We start from the raw sequence: 23,764 nt of genomic DNA on the forward strand, positions 1-23,764 counted from the left end.
ATTAAGGCTTATTCTCTGTTGCACGTACTATAGGATGAACAGATGTGTGTTTGGGAAATGCTGGGGGTGTAGTGGGGCCACAGCAAAAGCCAGACGGTGCATGGCACTGCTGGAAAGCTGTGATTTGTGGACAGGAAAAAGGACTATTACAGAAGGCAAAATATTAAAGCTGCCACTGTCAGATACAATGCACAGCTTGCTTTTGTACATATGAGTGTGTACATATGAGTGTGTACCCCATAAAAAGCTGGAGGTGGTTTTCTTTTTTCTGCTCAGAAAAGGGGGTTTCAATCCATTCCTCTCCCTGAAGCAAGACAAATATTACTATTGTTATGAAAATTCCTCTCCCAGACTTTATAGCACAAAAGTGTTTTAACTTTAATATAAATGTATTTAGTCCACATATAATGTGAAATAACTGTATGTGTATAATTCCAGGTATTCATGCCTAACTGTAACAAAGTAAAGGACAGCCCAGCCCTGGAAAGAAGGGACTTTGCTTCTTGGAAGCTTAAAGCTGTCCATGAAGGATAAACTATATCCCAGAACGGGATGTATCTGGACAAGACAATGCCAGCACCCTGTTGGACCTGGACATTTGAAGGGTACAAGAAGCCTGTGTAAAACCACATTTGGTGTTCCCCAGTTTGTCCAGGACACCCCCCCACATCACCTATTCCTTTGGATTTCTCCGTGTTTCCTCCCAGCCTCTCTCCTTGGTTGGCAGGGGCTGGTTGTGAGTTCTGGTGACACTATGAGCGCCTGTACCCTTACAAACCCTCCACTGAATGAAAGTCCTTATCTCTCTGTGAGATTTATCCCCAGGCTTCAGTTTTTCCTAACATTTTAAGTCGTCTTCCTCGCTGGAATTCGAGCCCATCACGACTACAGCCACCCTGCGCAGAAGATACTCTGGTCCTTCTCGCAGGGTCACCTTTCCCCCTCCCGCCAAGTCTTCATCAGGCTGGGAAAGTACCACCAGCTCGTCCAGCCTTTCCTTGGTCCTCGTGTTCTCTTCCCCCGGGCAGTCGCCGGTACCTCACGTTTTAATTGGCTCGGGGGATCAGTTTTTCCCTCGGGTTTTATTTTGCTCGCCAAAGCGACATTTTGAACAGTCCGTTGCACTGTACAGCACCCGGGGGCTTTGGCTGGGAGGAGCACGACGGCTTCCTCGTCACCGCCGAGGGGCCGGTGCCGGGGCCGCCCCTGCGGGAACCGGCGGGGAGTCACCGGGAGGGGGTGCGGGTGCCATTGGGCCCAGCGGCAGGCGGACCTCGGTCCTCCCCGCCACCAGGGGGCGCGGCGTGACACCTCCCTCCGGGGCGTGGCGGATGCCGCGGGGGGCCGCGCTGAGGAGGCGGAGGCGGAGGCGGTGACCGGCGGTGCTGCGTAAGGGCCCGGCCGCCCCACCGGTATCCCGCAGGTGAGTGGGGCTGCAGGCCTTCGTCTCGCAAGGCTTTATGCCTCTCCCGCCGGTGGCAGGCTCTGCTGGGCCTCGGCGAAGGGTTCCGCGCCTGTCCCCGCCTTGCGGGGGGACGGCCGGGTCCCCTTGGGCTGCTGACAGAGCAGGCCGGGCCCGGGGAGGTGGGGCGAGGAGGGAGGCTCCCGGCCGACACGGTTGTCTCCGCTTTGTGCCCGCGTCTGAAGAAGGCAAAAGGTGCTCCCCGCCGTGGGGCTGCGGGGTGTCCCCCTGAAAACGGGAAGGGGGAAAGGCGAGGGTGCGTGCTGTCGTGCCCCTCCAGTCGCAGGCTGGTGGTAGCACTGCACTGCAGCAGTACCAGGCAGCAGGAACTGCATGGCCCCAGCTCGTTCTCTCCCTAGGACATGCCCCTGGGCCTCCCTGTGGGCTCTGCAGTACCCTTTCGTCTCTCCAGTGGTGCACTGTTACCCCCTGCCCCGTGTAGATTTTAAGAGGAAAATGTGGTCGGTGTTATTAAGAAATACCATTTATAATATGTACAGGGATTAGCTATCCAAATGTGTTATTAACTTGAAAGAGTGCTTGTAATTTGATTAACATGGCTTCAGTGTTGGTGCTTGTTTGCTTTGTGTTGTATGCTTGTGCACTTTTTATCCAAGAGCTTTGAATCATAGATGGCACAGACTTTGAAAATAAGTTCAGTTTATTCAGCAGAAGAACCAACATCTAGGCAAACCAGACAAGCATAAGAGCAAAAATGTGCAGATCAATAAGAAAATAAATACATTAAAATGCTTTTCTTTCAATATGTGTGTTTAAAGCATGAAATTGTTTAAGGAAATGGATTTAAGATAATAAAACCTGACCTTTTGCATGCTTATGCTATTGCTTGTTTTTCTGCTGTAGTTTTGTGTAAGAGGAATGGATTTCTGCCTCGGTGGCTTTCTTCCATTGCTTGTATTTCTGCCAGAGACAGGGGAAAGGACCTACCATAGTAGTGTCACAGTGAGAACTCATGAGTGCTCTTTGAAGCCATTTTTAACATCAAAATGTTTTTTGAATAGATGTGGGGAAAGTTAGATGGACATGAGTAGTTCTGTGGGAGTTGGTGGACTGTTTCTCTGCCTGGATAATAATCCAAATGTATTTTGTTAACAATGCAGCTCAGTATCTTACCATTTAGATAGGTCACCCTCAAGCTGTGGTTCTTCTGTGAGTATGAGCTGCTGAAATCTGTCCTGTCTGCTGTTGTGTGCTCCTTGTGCTCAGCCCCCATGATATCTGATTCAAGGGGAGTAAGTGGGCTGAAAATGACTCAGACAGTTAATACTAAATAGTTAGGTTTTATAGTTGGATTTGGCTGCAGCTAGTGCTGGGACAACAGAATGGATGAACATGAAGTCAAAGTTGCCATTGGTGCTTTTTTGTTTTCTGGTAATACCCTGTTGTGATACAAGCCAAAACCTCAGTAGTAATGTGACCATCAGAAGAAACTTTTTTCATAAAATTAAGTGAGCCTCTGGAATTTGTGAAAGGTTTGAGCATCCTGCCTGTTGTTCTTCAGTGAAGAAGTGATTAATGGAAACGAGTGCATAGTGGGTGACAAAGAATGGTCATCAACGCAGTAGAATATGCAAGGTGAAGAAGACAATGAAGTACTGGCAGTGATGAAGTGATCTTGGAAGTGAGGGTGAGCAGTTTGAACTTACAGGGGAAAGGCAAAATACCTGTCACTGCAATAACTTCAGAGAGGGTAGCCAGAGATACTTTGGACTTCCTGCTTCTCTTATGCTTGATGCCCACTATTGCTGCGTCCAGGACATAGGCCGCCAAAGGGAGGAAAATGCTGATATAAAACTCAATTGAATTGTCTTTAGATGTAGTGCAAGGAAAAGAGATTGAGTTGGGTGGTCTGGCATTCAGATTGCAGCTTCACCAGCTTCAGTGCTTTTAACTTGCTGTCTGTATCCTATTCATGTTGACTTCATGCTGGGTAAGGAAAGTCAGTTTGATTTTGTTTCCCAGCCTGATTTGGAAAATTCATTAATGTTTAGTGTTTCTGATGTTAAGAAAAATACATCAGAAAGTACCAGTTAGGGTTGTCAAATAGGAATGATGTCATGCGAACTGAGCAAAAGCAATTGTATCTGTCAGGGATGGAAATGAGCTAAAATATTCATAAATTAAATAGAAATGCACCACCATGTTATGTCTAGTGAGTAATTTTGTCCTCTTTGTACCTTGATAACCTGTTTATGTATCTGGAAATGAGCTTTTCACCGAGAACAGGTTTGATGTTGCAGCTCTGGAAGAGTTACCAAATGTTTTTACTTACAAGTTCTGTAATTCCCATCCCCAAGCCTATATCTTGTTGTTTGATTTTAATGTTAGGAAAGAGTCTTAGCAGAATCCAGTTTGGCATTGTAGATAACACAGGCCATGGATTGCAGCCTGTAATTTCTGATTTTAGCTTTGAAATGATAAACAGCTCTAAAAGCAGTCTCTGCTATCTTTCTGCATACTTTTAAAGATAAGGTATGTGCTAATGTTTGTAATAAATTGCTTTCCAGATCAAGTACTTTAAGATATGTGTTGATGTTTACTGTGTAATGATTTCTTAAGTTCAGGACTGATCTTTTTATGCATATTTCAATGACCTGTAATACAAATTAGAAATGAAAGATGATTTTACTCTGGATGTCGCTAGTGGAGAGTAAAAATTGCTGAACAGGTACAGCTTCTCTTTCCACCTCTTGCTGCTATTTGGAATAATATCCAGAGGTCAAGCCAGTCTGCCCTTAAGATTACATCTCCAAGACACAATTTGGAATTTACTGCATGGACTGCTTTATAGACTTTGCCCATTTTTTGTCTAAACCAAGTTTGTCAGTGTTCATTAGTAAGTCTTAACCTTTAAGGTGCCTTGAATCTATAGGATTTTTCTTTTTTAAACCTTCTTATGGCCTAGACTTGTGTTTATAATGAAGCTACAGCTTTCCATGATCGGAAAATGCAATTATGTGTATGTTTGGTACTTTAGAAATTCGTGGTACTTCGTCATGAGCATAAGAAGCAGGGAACAGTTGCTGTTCCTGGAGTTTCAGATGCAGGCACTTGAGGTGCTGAGCAGTGACCTCAAGGGCTGCAGTGCTTGTGGTATTTTCTAGATGTGCAGCAGGCACACAGCAATTAATGCAGTTTGGGGTTCCTGAATGTTTTTAGTATTTATGTATGGTTTTATATAAATATGCATTGATATAGTTCCTGTTAAACTGCAGTGGGAGGCAGTGTTTAAGTTCAGGTTAAATATTAGTAAACTGAATGTGGCTTGTATCTCCTATTTATATGTGGAAGAAGCAACTATGCTAACAAAGACTTCATGTCTTTAAAGACTTTCTGGGAATATTTTTGATAGTGTTGATGTTTTGCTGACTAGCAATTTTTAGAAAAGGCATGTTATATACATATTTTCATTATTTCTCCACAACTGGTATTGTGGTGGTGATCAGAGATGCTGTCAGAGTTGAACAGATTAGTTTCAAGTGCTTTCCAGTGAAATATATATAGAGAAATAAGAGTTACTTGCAGTTATCTGAGAGTCATTGATACTCACTATGGTATTTATTTTTTACAGCCATCCTGAAAGTATGTGGAAATGGGGTAGTGGAGATGATTCTCCTTCCAAAGCAACAGTAAGTACTGAATTACTATTAAATAATATTTTGTTAAGAATTTCTGGCTTAGAGAATCTTTAATTGGCTTATAGAATCTTTAATACTAACCAATCAAAGTATTTGCTGTCTTGTAAATAAGTTGCTTAACTGGTTTTACCGTGACTCATTTTGAAGAGTCGTAAAAGTCAGGTTGGGCTCTTGTTTTCCGTCTGCTAAGTATTTAATCTGTCGTGCATGACACAGGGAGGCTCTATTCCTCTTCACTGTGCTTATCTGGCTTTAAGAAAGCATCTGTAGGAGTTACATAAGCTTTATCCCAATTGTATTTTATGTGTATAGTGTGTTCAGTGTAAAGATTTTGTCGCTGCTAGGTTCAGTAACACTACTGGATGATACTATTCAAATCCAGTAAGCGAGGAAATTCAGTTTGAGCTACCTAGGATGTGCTGCTGGTTTTGCTGTATTTCAAACTAATATTCCTAAACCAGTTTCTAAGATTTATCATTTCATATGTCTATCAAACTTGCTAAAGATGGCATGGTATAGGTGCACATAGTATATGTAAGTTTCAGGGTTGCACTCTGTTAAGATTTGCTGAATGTTTAAGGAAAAATGCAAGCAAACACCAACTGAAGAGTTTTTGCTGAAGTGATACTGTCTGCACCGTTTTATTTGTTCAAAGCATATGTACTGTCTGCAGGCCACGGGCTCACAGGATGCAAGGAGCATGTCGGTGACAGATTTGACTGAACAGCTGACGAGCACTGAACAGCTGGTAACACAGCTAAAGGAGCTTGTCAGGGAGAAGGATGCTGAGCTTCGAAATAAAGATCTTCAGTTAAAGGTACTCTCTCTGTTCTTCTCAAAAAGACTGTTTAAAAAAATCTTCAGCCTTGTTTAGTTTGAGCCGTTTTCATAGACACAAGCTTATATTCAGTTATAGGAACTCTAGGAACACAGGAAGTGTTGGTCTCAATTAGCCATTTTGTTTCCTGGACACTACTGCTTTTTTCTACAGTGTCTTTTGTTCCAGAGTTGTAACTGGGTTTGGGTATTGCACAGCCAACATGTGTTCCCTGCATGAGCAGAGGCACTTGATAATTCCAGGGGACAACTCACTTTCCTAGAGCTAGAGTTATGTGATCACATGAGGCTAAATAGGGGGACAAACACTGTCAAAATTATTACCGGTTGTTTAGTGAGATGCCTGCTTACCTCAGCCTGAATTTCTGCAGATAACTTTCTATTTCTCCTTCCACTATATATGTCTTTCTGTTGCATAATAATCTTATTATTAATGCTACTATATATTAAGCTTAGCTTTTGATTGGCATTAGTAAGGACAGAAGGATGTCAGCTGTTAGGATGTCTTTTCAGGGGAAAAGGGTTATTTTTGTAATGGCTTTTGACTTCTCCCTCTTTTTTTAAATTTTTTTTTTAAATGTAAGAATTGAAGGATGCAGTTGTTCATGTAGCTAATTTAGTCCTTCATGACTGACGTTTGTAGGAGGAGAAGGAATCTGCTGACGCCAAACTTTCCAAGTTAAAGCTGCAAAACAAAGCCAAGGTTGCATCATTAACCTCACAGTTGGAAGAACTTAGGAAACAGTTATCAGTATCAGGAGGCTTAGAGGCAAAAGCAGAACAAAAAAAGGTAAGTGGCCTTACATTTTAGAGCAGACATAATTTCTGTAAGGCTGTAGACAGTTTTGCATGCTGGAGTCAGATGTGGAACCAAAGTTCAGATTTTGAGCTGAGTAAGATTAAGATCAAGATAGACTGTGTGGGTGCTGTCAGTCCATATGCGTATTTCTTTCATTTTTCTTTTCTCTTGCTAAGAAATTTAGAAAATTGGATGTTCCTTTCAAATTGTTTTATTAAAAAAATCTTAGTGACCTTCATTTTATTAGCCATTCAAAGTTTTAACACATGTATTTCTTCAAAATAGCCTATATTGATTTCATACAGCTTCTAAAATAACTTTAGTAAGGCCTTAATATTTCCAAGGCATTTTTTTTAAAGGTATGCTGAAATCAATTTGAAGTCCCAAGGTGTCCTTAAAGACACACAGCAGCTAATTATTTATGGTGATGATCTATGTTACTAATAAAACATATTCTGTAACAATTGTACTTGATTTCATCTGTAATAGCAAATAATTTCTGTAACCCAGCAGTTATACCTACTGGAATTCTAATTGGAAATGTGGTTCTTAGGAGCAGTTTCATTTACATGTTTTTTCCCCCAATAGTCCTTTTTTTTCCTTCTGAGTTACATGGCGTGCCCTTGCTAGATGACATAGGCTGCAATTGCCAGAGGAAATGAATGCCCTTATTGCACATTCCAGTCCACTTTGCAGCAATAATTATCAGTAATAATTTAAATAGCAAGACTTGTGCAAGCTTCATATAAATTTTGTGTCTGCTTTGTCTAGCTTCTGTATGGAATATGTGACATACATGAAAACTGGAACACAGACCACGAGTAAAGTCTGCTTTTTCTCACCAGTGTTACCTGAATAGGTAGAGGTGCAGAAATCAGGTGTTACCTATGTATGGAATTCAAAACTCCCTGTTTTTTTTCAGGTATCAAAAGATGGTGACCAGGAAAATGCTGCAGCAAATCGTGGGAAAATATTAGTACTGAGGAGGAGAATCGAAGAATTAGAATCCCAGATCACACGAAAAGATGAAGAATTACAAAAAAAGGTGGTCTTTTATATGATGCCAAGTGTGTGCCTTTTCATGTTTGCAGTTGATGCATAAATATAGTTATTTAAATATATTTAATTATAAGATACATTACTAAACAGGTAACTAAGAGTAGACAGATAAGTTTATTTGCTACAACCTGCCCCAGCAAATGTAGTGACAATTCTGTCGCTGTGTCTTCAGTGAGCAGTGAATCCTCATGCATGCTGTTGTAGTTGTTTGAAAAGGAATGGAATAGGATACAGAGATGTGAACTCTTTGGATTAATGTTATATTTAAGTCTTGTATCTTGAACAAAAACTCTGGTTTTGTTGAAATTTTTCTTGTTGCAAAAATAAGTTATAACAGGAGGAAATGTAGTCTAGGAATGATACCATGGTACAGTTTGTAGCTCATCTGTGCAGTGATGTGTTTTGTGGATGTAACTGTTGACTGTGGAAATGCTGCAAAATTTTAGAGGTAAATGATCAGCAATTAAACAGTACACTTAAAACCTAACCAGGTTATAGATTTTATTGTAATTTTCTCAGTACTCTTAGTACAGGCAACAGGGAAATAATGCAAACTGTTTTTCTGTGCTGAAGGTGGTGAAAATAAGATTACAAGCAATGCTGTCTTTTTCAGAGTGTCGAACTTGAGGCCCAGCACTGTCGTGGGGCTGAAATGGATGCCATGCTGGCAGAGAAGGAAAAGAAGTTAGCTGAAAGAGATGCTTATATCATCGATTTACAGATAGCGTGTGGATCAAGTGGTGTGGCCAGTGCAGTGCCCTTGCCCAATGAAGAACTGAAGGTATATTAGCAGCTCAAATATAAAATCTCCATAGAGGTTTCAAGGAATCAACGAATTCTGATGCGGTTATACAGTGGACCCTTCTCTGAAGCCCAAATCCTCTGCAGTTACTCATGTGAATAAAAATTCTTTACTGATTGTTTTCGTTTTGTTAGAAGATCTGTATTTATTTATTTCTTTTGTCAGTACTATTTATACCTGTTCTTATCAACTTCAGAATCTACTGACAAATATAATTCAATTTAAAACCAAAGCTGAATTTTGAGTTTAATGTTGCCTTTAACTGAGGGAGGGAGTGGGAGGTAGCATCCTGATAATTGCTTCATCTTCCCTCTGAGTCTGTTCTTCTAATTGTCTCTTGATTTGTGTTTTAAAGAATCAGCTGGCTGTTAAAGAGTCATCACTACAAAGTATGCAGATCCTAGTTCAGAACCTTACCAAGAAAGTTGGAGACAGTGAAGAAAAATGTAGCTTGTTCCAGGAAGAGATTGAGAGTCTTAAAAATATTCAGAGCAAGGAAAGAGAGCATTTCCAAGGAAGAGAGGCTACATATATGGAAAATGTAAGTAAACACACTGTAAAAATATTTACATTGTTTGGTGGAAGAAGTGGTATGCAGTGTTTTCACTAGTGCTTGTAGTCTGACTATCTCAGTTGGTAAGAAATGCCATTTAAAATTTGCAAAAATGAACGTGGGTAATGGCTGGTACTGTTTCTGGATTGTTGTAACTATTCTTGGCACAAGTGGCTATTTGAGAGATTGCTATCACTTGTGCTGTGAGCTGTCTGGCACGCTTTGTAGCATGGAAAAACCCTGTGTTATCCTGTCCGAAGAAGTTTGGTATACTTAATGGAACATTTTTCTAAAAGTTAGCAGCTGATTAATAGGCTAATAGAAAACCCAACAACTTGTTAAATAATACTTAAAAAAAAAAGAAGAAAATGGAAGCAGGGAATATGTTATCCAGGCTCTTCCAGTTCCTTTGCAAGCTAAATCCCAGATTTGAATGTGATGTGCCTGATCTCTCAGTGTTTGAGTTCTAGCATGTGTGAAACTATTCATCTTAGTATTTCTCACATCATGTGTTCTCTAACTTATTTGTAAGAAAAGTGCTACTTTTGCTCCTGAAAACAACCAAATCTGTTCAGCAGCACACAGGGAAATGGTTTTGATACAGGAAAGAAACAAAGAAAAAGACAAACAGTTGAGACTAAAAGCTGTTTTGGTGACCACAGTGTCATCACTCAAACAAAAATATGAATAGGACTTTATGTGAATTTATTCAAAACAACATTAGCAAGATTTCAAAAGTTGCATCCTGTTCTTATAAAGAATAACAAAGACGTGTTAGAAGTAGAATATGAGTTCTTAAGGAGGCGGCAGCTAGGTTTCAAAGCTGTCATTTGTGCTTAATTGCTAAAAACTTGATAGAAATGAATGTGATCATTGTAATCTTTTAGAAATTGGAAGTATCAGAACATGGCATCGTAAAAACAAAGGTGAAGGTCTGTGATGTTAAACAAAAATGAGTGTTACCATGCTTCTCGTTTGGTGCTTGCTGTTGTCAGATTAAAAGAAATTTCATGTTAGTTGGAGGTTTGTCTGCATGCATCACTGATACTGGTAATTACTGACTGATGACTGTATTTACTGTTAAGAGAAACAAGATAGAGACTTCAGATAGAAGACGTTATCTTGCTATACCTTTAGTTAGGCAGTTCTTTATACTTCTACTATACCTTTGTGGACTGTTCTGTTTACTTTTTATGTGGTTTTAGGTACGTGTGTTTCAAAATATTATCCAGGAAAAGGAAAAAGAACTGGAAGCACAGAGAGAAAAACACGAGCAGGAGCTCTTTAAATTAGCTGCTAAATCTGATGCGAGTGCTGACTTGGAACAGGTATGTTGCTTTGGAAACTCAATAGCTTGCTTTGATTTAGTTAGACATGGGAATTTGGAATCATATAATTACTAACCTCGGTGGCACCGTTCAGATGTCTGTTTGGGAAATAAAGGTAAGGGTTTTTTTTTGGTTTGGTTTTGTTTTGTTTTGCTTTTTTCTTTCACTTCTGAAAGGTTTTATTCCTTTGCTGATTGATTTTTTGTTTTGTTTTGCTAGCTACTAAAGGCCTTGAAACAGAAGCTCCATGAAAAGGAGGAAGTCATGCTGGGAAGGACACAGGTGATAGATGTCTTGCAAAAAGAGCTGGATACCAAGGACCAACAGTTACAAGTAAGAAATAGCATATGTGCACAAATAAACTCAACAGATCAGTTACAAATTCAAAAAGTGATTTTGTTGTGTGCTAAAGATAGTTTTGCATAAAATATTTAGGCAGTTCTTTGGTAAGCTTTGACATAGCTGTGCAAATATCAATTTCAGATAGGAGATTAAAGGTAGTCCATAAAATAGAAAAAATAAAAAGCCTCAACCCTCACCCATAGTTTCTCTTGATTCATTTGGGGAACTTGCAGAGTAGGGAAGGCTTTTTGCTATCAAAAGATTTGAGCTTCTAGTTAAGAGGTTGCAGTGATCCCCAAACCTGAGGTTTCCTCTGCCCCCACAAGAGAGTTTTTTGCTAGTTGTATGCCTTTCCTTTTGCTGTAATTGTACTGACTGTAAAAGCAATACCTAATTGAGGATCTCTGTGTTTAAGCAGCTAACGTGAACTCTGATTATAGTTTGATTATTGCTTCTGTTCAGCAATATAGAGAAGAGGTTGTTGCAGTCTTTCAGGCTCTTGGGATTCTTTGCTGAAACAGACACATGATTGCCATTCTGTGGTGCTAGGTCCAGTGTTTTGGCTGTACTGTTTCCAACAGATTTTCCACTTACCAAGAGGGATGCCAGAATCAAAATCTGAATAGAAATAGTTTCAACTATCTACCCAGGTAGATGTCCTGCTCACACAGTTAAGATTCATGGTAGTTTAAGCATGTTTCATTTCTTCTTCCTATTTGTTAGGCCTCTTGTCTTATGCAGAGTTTTGCTGCTTGGTTGTCTGGTTTTAGGTTTGGGTTTGTTTGTGGGGATTTTTGGGACTTTTTTTGTAGTTTTTTGTTTTATTTTCTTTTGGGTTAGATGCATCTTCTTACACAAGTATTCCACAAGAACTGATAGTACCTAGTACTAGTGCACAGAGAGAACACAGATGCACACCTTGGGTACAGGGAAGGTTTGACTATGACAACGTGAACTTAAAGCAGTTTAAACTGTAATGGAATCTCAGCTTTAGTATTAAAACACCAGGAAGCCTTGCTTTATTTACATAAGCAATTTTTAGCATAGTTTGGATGTGTTTCCTCTCTTCTGCACAATTTCTTTTACTTGGACAGTTTATAATTGTAGGTTTTTCTATTATGAAAGTAGTTTTTTGAACAGCAGGTCTCATGTGAGTGGACTGGTCTGTTACAGTGATCTGTAATCCTTTTTACCTCTATGATTTAAAATAACTAATATCAAGGCACCAAAAGGGGAGTAAGCACTAACAGAAGTAACAGTTAGCAACAAAACATTGCAAAGAATTAGATCCGTTTGCCAACTTGATTTTATGGGTGGCATTGTAGTGGGCATTCTTAATCTTTGGGATCACTGCTAAAGAAATCTACTTCAGTTTCCTGGGGTGTGGTGTTTTTTGTTTGTTTTATTCTATTTTTGCCTATAGGAGAGGTTGCATGTAGTTTGCACTCACTTTTGCTGAAGTCCCTACTTCAGTCTTGGAAAGTCAGAACTGAGTAGCTTTTGTAGTAGAGCCAGATTACCAATGGTAGCACTAATTTCTGATTATAATGTGGAGAACTGTGTAGGAATACAGATACAATATTTGACAGTGATACTAAAAATACTTTGCATTAAAATACAGAATGGTCTGTGTTTTGTTTTGTTTTTCCCCCCACCAGGAAGTTAATGAAAACCTGAAACGTCTTCAGTCTGAAAAAGAAAACCTCCAGTCTAAACTGGATGCTGAGAAACATGTAATGAGAGCCCAGTTACGAGACATGATGGAGAAACATGAGCTTGAAATGACAAAAGTTACAGAGAAATTTAATGCTGAACTGCATGAAATTAAAGAGAAACATGAAACTGAGCTGCAAGAGAAAGATCAGGCTCTGTTTCAGCTTAAGAAACAAGTGGCAGAATTAAGTGGTAGTGGACAGACTAGCTCAAAAGAAGTTGGAGATCTGGAGTCTATAACCAAAGAGAAGGTGGAAGATTTAGAAGGTATCCTATTTAAACAGTTGTTAAATGTGAAGGGTTCCTTTGTCCTAGACTTCTGTATTATATGCCAGTTTCATACCTCTTGCAAATAGAACTGCATTAAACTCGGTGGTAGTATTGTTGCCACACTAATTAAAAATTATCTATAATCAAATATTATAACAACAAGGGTTCTAGGAATACCAAGATGATTGCATTTCTCACTACATCTCTTACTGTTTAAGTTATTCTGTAAATTATGCAAGTTGTTTTGCATGTCTTACTTCCAGTTGCTAAAGGAATGAAACATTAGTCTTGAATTAGTATCTTTCTCTGGTTTTAAGTTATTTTTCTGTGTCTGTTTCTTAGTACAAGTGAAATTGAAAACGGAAGAGGCCAGCAAATCTGAAGCAAAGTTTCTGAAAATGAAAGCTTGGTCTAAATCAAGAATCAAACAGCTGGAGGATGAACTGAAAAATGTATGTTTAACATTGTTTAATGCTTGTTTTAAACTGCTGTGCTTGGAGAATTGACAGGAAAAAAGTAAAATATGGCGTAAATGGAATATTAATTTACTCAAAAATGTCTTTATGTATTAGTTAATGGACATAAAATTTTGAAAAATACAAAGTTTCAACAAAAAAGGATGTACTGATCATAGAATCACAGGGGTTGGAAGGGACCTCGGGAGATCATCGGGTCCAACCCCCCTGCCAAAGCAGCTCCCCAGCTCATATTGCACAGATAGGCGTCCAGACGGGTCTTGAATGTCTCCACAGATGGAGACTCCACCACCTCCCTGGTCAGCCTGTCCCAGGGCTCTGTCACCCTCACTGTGAAAAAGTTCTGCATGTTGGTGTGGAACTTCCTGTGCTCCAACTTGCAGCCATTGCCCCTTGTCCTGTCTCCACAGAGCACTGAAAAGGGGCTGCCCATTCCCCTGCATCCCATACTTCAGATATTTATAAACATTAATAAGGTCCCCCCTTAGTCTTCTTTTCTCAAGGCTGAACAGTCACAGCTCACTCAGCCTTTCCTCATAGGGGAGATGCTCCAGCATTCAGGAAAACATTTGTTAGACATTGATTTATTGCACTGTCAAGTATTAGAATTTCAACTTTTCTGAATACTACTTTAAAATAATAATAATTAAATAATTGTATTACTTTTATTCTGGTGTTTTGATGCTTTTGAAAATGTCATAACTATTTTTTCTTTCAGTTTTCATCAAAAAATAATGATGTGTCTGCCTTAAACAATCGTGTCTCAGAATTAGAAACTCAAAATGAAGAGCTACAGTCAAAACTGCAGTCATTGCATGAAATCAGAACTCAGAATGGTAAAAAACACTTTCTTTTGCAGATGATTAAAAGACTTAAGATAAATGAACTTGCTCATTTTAATTTTCAAAGTAAATCTTTTTTAAGAATAAGCAAATTCTGAAGTAACTTCAGCTGAACAATAGCATAGATTATTTAGAATCAAAGTTACAGCTCAGTTTTTCCTTCACTAAATCTACGTATGCATAGTTCTTCTTGCATTTAGGCTTAGGCAGAATATGTGTAAACCTTCCCAGGAAATGGAAGAGGCATCCTTTTAAGAGGAAAAATGAGAACAAACATATTTGGAAAATTTATCAGAGTACAGACAAAAAACCTTTGAGGGCAGTGAGTTTCAAGGCAATTAAGAATTCTCAAGTATTTTTCTTTTGTAAGGGCTTGAGAGAATTTTTGCTTAAAACCTCAGTTTAAAGTAGAGCTCAGTGAGAGGTGTCTCTGTTTAATCTTGTGTGTTTTCTCTGTCATCTGTTCTGTAAGTGGAAGACTGCAGGATTTTCAGTTGACTGGTCTAAATTACTAGCAGGTAATTTTTAAGGTACTCAATATTCAGTAATCAAGAAGTCAATTTCATGTGTAGATGAACAAAGCTCAGCAGAGGTCTTATCTAAAATTTCATGTTGGATCTTTCATTTAAACTTTTATTGATATTCCTATTAGTTTAGGGTCCTAATGTACCAAACTTCTGTCTTTGTAGAAGAATTGCTGACTAAGCTGGAAGTCTATGAAGAGCAACAAAGGAAGTTGCAAGCTGATCTTGACCAGGTTACAAAGAGGGCAGCTTCACAGGTTAACTTCAGAATTGATATTTATGAGTTAATCAGTAACTCAAATGGTGGTATTTATAGTTTGAAGAGTGTTAGCTGAATTATGGAGTTGAGAATTAATCTGTTGATACATGGAATTGTCACTGTCAGTAACTGTTTTGTTGGATAACAAACTAACAAGTTTTGAATTACTTAAAAAGATTGTTTTCTATTTACTTTTCCGTATATATTAAATTGTATTTTTCCAGCCATTTATCATGAGTCACGAAAGTGCCATCCAGTGACTTTCGTCTACAGTATGAATAGCTTTCAGGAGAAAATAATAGCTATAAGCTTGACATATGTACAGGTCTGGATTAGGAAATGAGAAGACTCAGAAAATATTGCTAAAGGTCTCTAGATGGATTAGCAGTTTACACTTACCAGGGTAATGTTGTATAATCCTAGCAGCACAGTCAGTTTGAAACAGCTTATTATATTTTGCTAAAAATACTTTTTTCCAAATTTTGTGGAGAAGTTGGATCAGGGTTTTTTTTTTTTTTTTTTCATGAAATAGTTTTTATTTTGATGGTAAGACAGAAACATTTTATTCTGCTCACAAAAGAAAAGGTAGTAGAGATTTGTTATCCTACATAAAGACAGTTCAATATTGTTTTGCTGTGAACCATTGCTAAGATGAAAATGTGCAACAAAAATATTTTGATTGAAAGTATATCTAGCAGTAGCATTTTGGATGTTTTTATGAAGCAGTGCAGTGCAGTTGGAATGTTTTGCCAACTCTAAAATGTTATTTCCATGTGCAGTGGCATTTGGTAAAGGTATTTTCATGTGCAGTGGCATTTGGTAAAGATATTTCCATGTGCATTTTCTCTTGTTAGGCCAGTGAATCAGGTAGCGTGGATGAATTGCAGAGTCAGCTCTTGGAGTGGCAAGAAAATGTACCAGAGTCAGAGGAGTCCCATGATCAAGTCAGAGAAGAGAAATCTGCTATGGCTTTGAGAATGGCTCAGATTGAGGAGGAGAGAGAAGGTGAATTGTTTTATTTACGATAAAATTATCATATTTATACATTATTTTCAATATATGTGTGATAGCACCCCATCATCATGACTCATTTCTGTAGTCATAAGGTTTTTGTAGCAAGTGAAAATGCTTAAATTTGCAAATTCTACTTTTTCCAATTTCCATTAAGTTGTTTTTCATGCATTCTTTTTTTTTGGTATCGTTTTTATGAGTAGATGTGCTTGCTTGTTTGCCATCTGAGTTGCTGCTCTGTAAGAGTGTTTGAATTTAGTTCAAAAGCTTGTCGTCTGCATATGGATGATCAATGACAAAACGTTCACCATTGAAATATTACAGCTGCCTGCCTTAAACAAGTAGTGAAAGATGCAGGGTGATACAGTGTTGGTTAGAATGAAGGTGGTGTTTCATACCCGAGACAGAGGATCTCTTCAAATATAATTAATGAGAAACCTTTCTTAGTGTATTTAGTCATCTGTTAGCAAGTGTCACTTGTATAGGTCAGCTGAATAACTAACTGGCAGGGATACAGAGCTAGTTACAGATATTAAATTGTCTACAGAAAATAACACTTCAAGTAATCTTAGGTTATGTAGTTTTCTAAATGATTAATAAAACAGATTATGAGAAAGTGAAGGAAAGTCTATTTAAACTTATAAAAGCCTGGTTAAATTTAGTGCTTTTTTCTATGCTATCTAGTACATTATTATAACTTTTATCCTGATATTTAACCATGTAAAAATTAATGGCAAATTAACCTGCCATCATAATTAATCCAGTTAGTTAATTTAAGCCTTCTTTTAATGAGATTGAATTATTTTTCATTTATGTGTTGAGTTTGGATGTTCAGCATGTAAGCATAGAAAAGTTTGAAGGATCACATCTCTTTGAGCAGGTTACACATGTAATGTGTTGAAATTAAAAGAGAATAATATTCCCTTCATTAAAACTACCTGTTATCTCATCTGTGGTAACTGCAGATCCACATGCAATATTAATAACAGTTGTAAAATTTCATCTGCGTCAGTCTGTGTTTAATTTTGCATTTTTTTTTCCCCTTGGGATAAGCATGACCTTTCTGTTTCTTTTTTCCTGCCGTTACACCTGATGAGCACTCAGCGTCCCTTCCCCCTCCACTCCTACCCTACACTGCGATTTGGTCAGCCAGTGAGAACATAGTTTCCCATCAGTTTTGTGCATGCAGGTTCCTGCAGCAATGGAAACTTGTAATGTACTGTTGCTGATTTCTTCTGTTGTTGCTGCTTTTGAGGAAATTGCCAACAGTACCTTAGAAGATTTGCCATTGATGGTGTGTGGTGTCTAGCAACAGCTGTAATAAATGCTGCCTTGCAATACCTGTTTCTTCATTGATGTTAACTGAATCATCTTTCTTAATTTTTCTTTGTAGTAACAGCTGACTCCATATTTATGTCGTAGCAATCTAGAGAAAAAAATTCTTGGCTTGCTGCAAGTGGTTGTGACTAAGTAAGAATCAAATTGAAATATTCTTAATAGTACTTGACATTCAGTAGTGTTCTTAAAAGATAAAAAATATATATATTCCACCCGTAAATGACAGAACTTTGCATGCATTATGTTAGCTGTGAGTATTTCAATCAATATATAAACCCACTGCTCATTCTGTCAGTCTGTGGTGATTTGCTGTATTTGACAATTGTCTCTAGTTGAAAGTGTGGCGACCTGCAGAACCATTAAGTTATTGATTAAATTTATAGACTGGGGCTTGCTTCCTCTTCAAACAACTAGATATTTTGATATTTAGTGTGAATAATGACACAAGGAAATAGAGACATGTCATTATTTAATTTAAATGCAGTGTGTATCTGAAAAAACAGTGTTCTGGGAAGGTTTTTAGTTTTTATGTTAAATGTAATTGCAAAAGAAAGGCTGCCCAAACTGTTGTAAAACATCTGAATGTGTATTTACTTAATAATTGTTGTTAAAGCAATGCTGAATTTCACTGCAAGTCTTGACACTTGCCTAGGTATTCTAAATATTTCTAAAGCTCTGATTTCTATGCATTTTTCATGTGACAATGCTAATCTTACAGATTATTTTTTCATTATCAAATACTTAGGAGCCTAAATATTTTGGGTTCCTAAAGGACAGTGTGGTGTTACACATTCAGATTTTACTTGCAACCAGATCACATCCATTTTAACTTCTAAGAAATGGAATTGCAGATTTTCTGGGGTTTGGGCTTGTTTTTTTTTTTAATCCAAAGAAGGGGTTAAGTTCTTATCTGGAATAACATTTGCTCCTTGAATCGCTTGACTGACTTCAGTGTCAGTTCTTGTAAACAGAGGTTTGAGGCATGTGATCCAAATTTGGTGTTATTTTGATGGCTTTGAAGAAGTATGTATAATAATTAAAAAAATAGCTCAACTCTGCACTTGGAAATAAACAAAGGTGTGTAAGATGAATACAGATAAAGTTAAATAGGAAGCTGAATTTGTAATTCATTACTTTTCAATTAAAGTATGGAGCCACCTTTACTTTCATTTCTTTTCACTGGCTGTTCTGTTTTGTCTGCTTTGCATGAAATATCTATTTCCTAATCTGTTACCCCAAATATGTTTTGTCATATCACAAAACAGATGGGAATGTTCTTGAAATGAAAAATCATTTCTAACAATGAACATGATGCATACCTAAGCTTTCATGTTCTGAATTTATTCAGTGTGTTTATTTACAAGCGATTCTGTATTTGTTTTAAAAATAATGGTGGTATTAACTTACGATATGATAGTTTGATGCCAGTTTGCAGTGTAGCATGTGCTTGTGACTTCCTCAAATTATCTGGCTTTGTAGTTTGTACTAAAATTAAAGTTGAAAGGGACGCATTTAATTTCCATAAAAATGAATGTGATTGACCAGATTGTAAAACTACATCTGTCTCAGCTCATGCCTTAATCATACAAATTAGATATGTTTTAACATGGTAAATTGAAGTGAGGTGTAATTTGGCTTTTTAATTGTTTGGCTTTTTGTTTTAGTATAAGCATAATCTCTCTCTGTCCACTCTCATGTATAAAGTCTTTGTTTAGAGCTGATGAAGAAGTGAAGTTATAGAATTTGGTTTGCTGCTTCTTAGTGAGATATGCAGCCTTTATTCTTATGTTACACATAATAATGTTGGAGGGAAATCACAAGGTGAACGCAATGGACTGCTGCTTTAATCTTGTTCCTGTCAGCCATTCGTAGGGACTTCAGCCTGACCCGTGTCTCTTTTCATGTAGTAGTGTCTGATATAAATGTAATTGCTTCCCTGTGGCACAAAACTGATAGAGGATGACTGGTTCTTTCCTGGCTGCTCTGATCCAGCCATGGTCTCAGGGCAACAGGAGCTGGAGGAGGAACTGACCACAGTTCAAGGAGTGGGCAGGCTGCAGCAAGCAAGGAGAAAAAGCAGTCAGACCAGCAGGAAGCTTCAGGTGGGTTAAAACAAATGTATTTTTACCTGTATGTTAATAAAAATATTGAAAGTACTGTTGTTTATATGGTGCATTACAGTTAAATATATTAAGGGCTTAAGTGCTTAGACTGGTTCTGTAACTGAAAAGTGATAAATTTAATGATCGCATATGTAGCCAGAGGATGGGAAATTCCAATGGTATCACAGCTCTATATTCCTTCAGTAATGAGTCTACTTAATTTTACATTAAAAAATAATGAGCTTTCCTCTGGAGTAATTCATATGCTTGAAGCTATGTGCATGTTTAATATGTTAAGGCTATTTTTGGTTTAGGTGATAAAATCTTTACAAATCTTTTTGTCAGTGGAGCTTTTCTGAATACTTGGTAGGTAGTGTCACTTGATTCAGGAGTCCTTTTAGGTAGTTGATGCTGTAACTTGCACAAAAAACTTGATAGTTTTTTAAAGAAGAATTAGGATGTCATTATCACATTAACATACAATTGGAAGAAGAATTTTATGTTCAGTTAACTGATGCTGTACCCTGAGGAGGTTCAGAGTAGAACTGTAGAAGCAGGGGACCAATTAAGGTATCCACGCACATTTATCTGTTGACCTTTCAGATGCCTGAGGGTGTCTTCAAAGGCCTGGTAGGTACCATACAAAACCTGTGAGAGACTTGGCTTTTATGGAGATAATAGTTGGCAGCTGGAGAGCTTACTCCAGTGTCCATACTTACATTTACACACCTGAATCACTTGTTGAGTTTTAGGACTTTTAGTTGAGACTATGCTTTTAATAACAGAGTATATGTTTTACCCTTGCTTCCTTTCTTTAATTTAAGCTTTATTCTCATGTTTTGTGCATAGGAAGAGTACAGCTTTGATAGAAAACAATGCTTTCAAGAATTGAACGTCACCTTGGATAGCACTGATTCAGCTGAAGGAGAAAATATGGGAGGTTGGTGGCCAGAGTACACTTCACCTAATGCAGGTGTGATAGCGACTAGACAGTTTATTAAAGCATGCACAGCATCTGTATTTTGTGTCTATTTTTGTTTTCAAATTCAACTAACAACCCATTTGTGGTGTATTCTAATCTTTGTTGAATTTTTTTGGCTTGAGTTTTCTTCCTTTTCATTTTAAAGCATGTGCGTGCTGGATGAACTGCCTAGTTTTGGTTCAGAAGTAGAATACAAATAAGACCAAACACTGGAATTGGTTCAACCTTGGTGCCCACGAAATATGGGCCATGTGTGGCAAGATCATGCATTTTTTAAGTTACAAGTCTTGTTCCTGTGAATGTTTCCAATCTATGTAACTGTTCTGTTGCAAACCAGAGTTGCATTCCATTGCCATATGCTTTTAATTTAAATATCAAATTCATGTATTTTCAATGAGAATGTTTTTGTATCAGTGGTAAAAGCTGTAAATAGATCACATTGTTGAAATGGAATAGAGCCACTTGCAGATTTTGATACAGACCCGTTTACTTTATTAACAAGTGCTTAAGATCTGATCCTGCAAGTATACAGTTAATGTGGTGAAAATAACATGAGCCACGTTATTGTTTAAAATATTTGTGCCATGTTCTCAGAGTTCTTGAGCTATGCAACTTTATTTTGTTTTTTCAACAGTTACGGGTATTTTTGCCATGTAATTTTTGGTAGTGCAAGGCCTCAGGCATTTCTTCTGGGAATGGTTGAGAGCTTACCAGTGTTGGGCACAATTGGAATTATGAATAAAAAGCTAAAGCTTTTCTAAACTTCAGGAATTTTAGTAGACTTTTCTTGAAATATTTTTTCTTATTTGACTCAAGTAGGTTTACGGAGTGTGGTCGAAGAGTTGGAATTGGAAAGAAATCAACTGCAGGAACAAATTCTTTTTCTAGAAGAGCGTTGCCAGGATTTGGAAGATAGATTGCAGCTTCAAGGTAGAATGGAGGCTCTTCAGGTGAGCTTCTGTAGTTGTGTAAAACCCGATGATATAGGCAAATCATTTTATTCTCTGTTTATATCCTTATAATCATAGCCTACATTGAGACAAAACCATCAATTTTCAGCTTGCAAAAGAATGCCTGAAGTATACTTTATCCTTCCATAATTATGTTGGCAGAGGGTGTAAACGTACTGTTTTATGCTCTGAAGTCTTTCACTTCTGTTCAGCAAAAGTAAAAGCCATCACATGGAGAAACTTGTTAGAAAGTAAGTGTTGCTATTTGTGAAAGGCAACATTATTTTCATTATTCTTTTTAGGGGGTCATTGCCAGAATGTCCAGGATTAGATTTTCTTACTGGCATACGTCCCCCTCTTCTTACATTTCTCAAGTTTACTTTATGTGAATGTGTGTGAATTACTATTTTTGATATACATACACACTTATAGAAAAGAAACGGTGTAAATATATAAAAACAATAAATTATTTTTATACATATATTTACACACAATCTAAACACTAGATATTAATTTGGTATATATTTATATTGTAAAGTTACTCAGTGGAGACACTGAAAGGAACAGTAAAGCACATATTTATCAGAAAAGTTACTTTTAATATTTGTCTGACTGACAAGTTACTACGTATGAAAATTTGTAAACCTTGTTTTCACTAACTGACGCAAATGATCTCTTAAACTCCCTCAGGCATGGCTAACTATTTTGTAGTTCTTTATCTCTGAAGTTGCATATGTGTAAAAAAAATCAATGATTTTAAGATGAAAGACAATCCTATATTAAATATCGCTCAAGAATCTCTTAACAAAGCCTTTCAATACAGGTAACGTTTGGTGTAGATGAAGAAGGGCAGCTGTTGAGGGCGGTACAGGTGTGTTCTGCCTCCTCCAAAATGCTAGCTTATTTGCAGTGGAGGTGACCAAGTTTGCCATGTTTGTCCTATTTGCTGTTGATTCTGAGTACGTGTTCTGCTTTTGGTTTTTGTTTGCTGTTGCCAGATTGTTTGTTTCATTTTTGAATTGGTGCAGTGGATCTGGCTAGAGTAGTAGATTTGTACTGTATTTTAAAAAAAATTTTAAGAAGCTGTGTGAATGAAGCTTGCTTCCTTTTCCTTTTCCCCACATGCCCCCATATGCAGACTTTTGCATTCTTTCAACCTGAAAAAACAGGCAAAAAATTTTGTGAGTTTGCTACTGTCTGCAAACCAATGAGGAAAGTATTTTTTCAAAGCAGTAGCTTCTTTTGTTAAGATAAGTAAGCTACCTTAACACAGTGTGAGAGTGTGTGTGTGTTGTTTTGGGTATACAGCCATCACTCTTGAGTTCATGCTATCATAGTATTGCCAAAGGAGCATATCTCTGAAAGGTGGGTTGCATCTATTTGAACTAATATCACATCAGAATTTGTGATACTAGCATTGTTTTTTGCACAGATACTGGCTAAAATGCTAGAATAATAGTCTCTATTACCCTGTAGGATGTAAATCTCCTGAAGAGTCAGATTTTTGTGACTCTAATTGTCTTATGCTTTTCTGGGTGTTTGTGTATCTTAATTTTCTTTGTTGTTGTTTTGTTGCAGAGTGAAAATGAACGTTTGCAAACTCAACTCACCCAATTACGCAGCCAACAATTGCGAGATGCAGAAAAGCATCAGATTCTGGTCTCTGGCTTGAATGAGCAACTTAAAGGGTAAAAGAAAGGGTCTTTACAACTCCATTACAGGATTAGCTTGCTTTGCTTTAAACTTAAACTTCTAATGAGAAGTATAATTTTTTAAGACACTTGAAAAAGTGTTACTTGATTCAAGTGTTATTTTTGTACTTGGAAGTTTAAATGTAAAGTGTGGCTTGGGGGAGGTTGGCTGGAGAGCTGTCAGGAGGAGAAGGACCTGGGGGTGTTGGTTGACTGCAGGATGAATATGAGTCAAGCAGTGTGCCCGGGTAGCCAAGAAGGCCAGTGGCATCTTGGTTTGTATCAAAAACAGTGCGGCCAGTAGGTCTAGGGAGGTAATTGTGCCCCTGTACTCAGCATTGGTGAGGCCACACCTTGAGTACTGTGTGCAGTTCTGGGCTCCTCACCATAAAAAGGACATTGAGGTCCTTGAGCAAGTGCAGAGAAGGGCAACCAGGCTGGTGAAGGGGCTGGAGGGAAAATCATATGAGGAACAGCTGAGGGAGCTGGGGATGTTTAACCTGGAGGAGGCAGAGGGGAGACCTTATCACCACCTACAACTACCTGAAGGGAGGTTGTAGAGAGGTGGGCGATGGTCTCTTCAGCCAGGTGACAGAAGATAGAACAAGGGGAAATGGCATGAAGCTGTGCCAGGGCAGGTTTAGATTGGATATTAGAAAAAAAATTTTTACTGCAAGAGTTGTCAGGGCCTGGAACAGGCTGCCCAGGGAGGTGGTTGAGTCACCATCCCTGGGTGTGTTCAAAAAAAGGGTTGATGAGGTACTT

General features: G+C 38.0%; 1 protein-coding gene across 1 annotated transcript in view; it reads left to right on the top strand.

The window, feature by feature from the left end:
* The first annotated feature begins 1,415 nt into the window (after nucleotides 1-1,415).
* The window catches only part of LOC311190779 (uncharacterized protein), a 44,727-nt gene continuing 22,378 nt past the window's right edge, over nucleotides 1,416-23,764 (top strand). Inside the window, exons 1-18 of the mRNA XM_084262800.1 lie at nucleotides 1,416-1,423; nucleotides 5,055-5,112; nucleotides 5,795-5,938; nucleotides 6,602-6,748; nucleotides 7,680-7,802; nucleotides 8,430-8,597; nucleotides 8,974-9,159; nucleotides 10,377-10,499; nucleotides 10,719-10,832; nucleotides 12,500-12,821; nucleotides 13,167-13,276; nucleotides 14,019-14,136; nucleotides 14,832-14,923; nucleotides 15,780-15,930; nucleotides 19,267-19,376; nucleotides 20,226-20,349; nucleotides 21,178-21,308; nucleotides 22,887-22,996. Of these exons, the coding sequence (XP_084118926.1) occupies nucleotides 5,068-5,112; nucleotides 5,795-5,938; nucleotides 6,602-6,748; nucleotides 7,680-7,802; nucleotides 8,430-8,597; nucleotides 8,974-9,159; nucleotides 10,377-10,499; nucleotides 10,719-10,832; nucleotides 12,500-12,821; nucleotides 13,167-13,276; nucleotides 14,019-14,136; nucleotides 14,832-14,923; nucleotides 15,780-15,930; nucleotides 19,267-19,376; nucleotides 20,226-20,349; nucleotides 21,178-21,308; nucleotides 22,887-22,996 (2,318 nt within the window). The 5' untranslated portion in view covers nucleotides 1,416-1,423; nucleotides 5,055-5,067. The remainder of the gene's footprint in view (nucleotides 1,424-5,054; nucleotides 5,113-5,794; nucleotides 5,939-6,601; nucleotides 6,749-7,679; nucleotides 7,803-8,429; nucleotides 8,598-8,973; nucleotides 9,160-10,376; nucleotides 10,500-10,718; nucleotides 10,833-12,499; nucleotides 12,822-13,166; nucleotides 13,277-14,018; nucleotides 14,137-14,831; nucleotides 14,924-15,779; nucleotides 15,931-19,266; nucleotides 19,377-20,225; nucleotides 20,350-21,177; nucleotides 21,309-22,886; nucleotides 22,997-23,764) is intronic.

Source organism: Gallinula chloropus (genome assembly GCF_964237585.1).
Source record: "Gallinula chloropus genome assembly, chromosome: 4".
NCBI classification, from domain to species: domain Eukaryota; kingdom Metazoa; phylum Chordata; class Aves; order Gruiformes; family Rallidae; genus Gallinula; species Gallinula chloropus.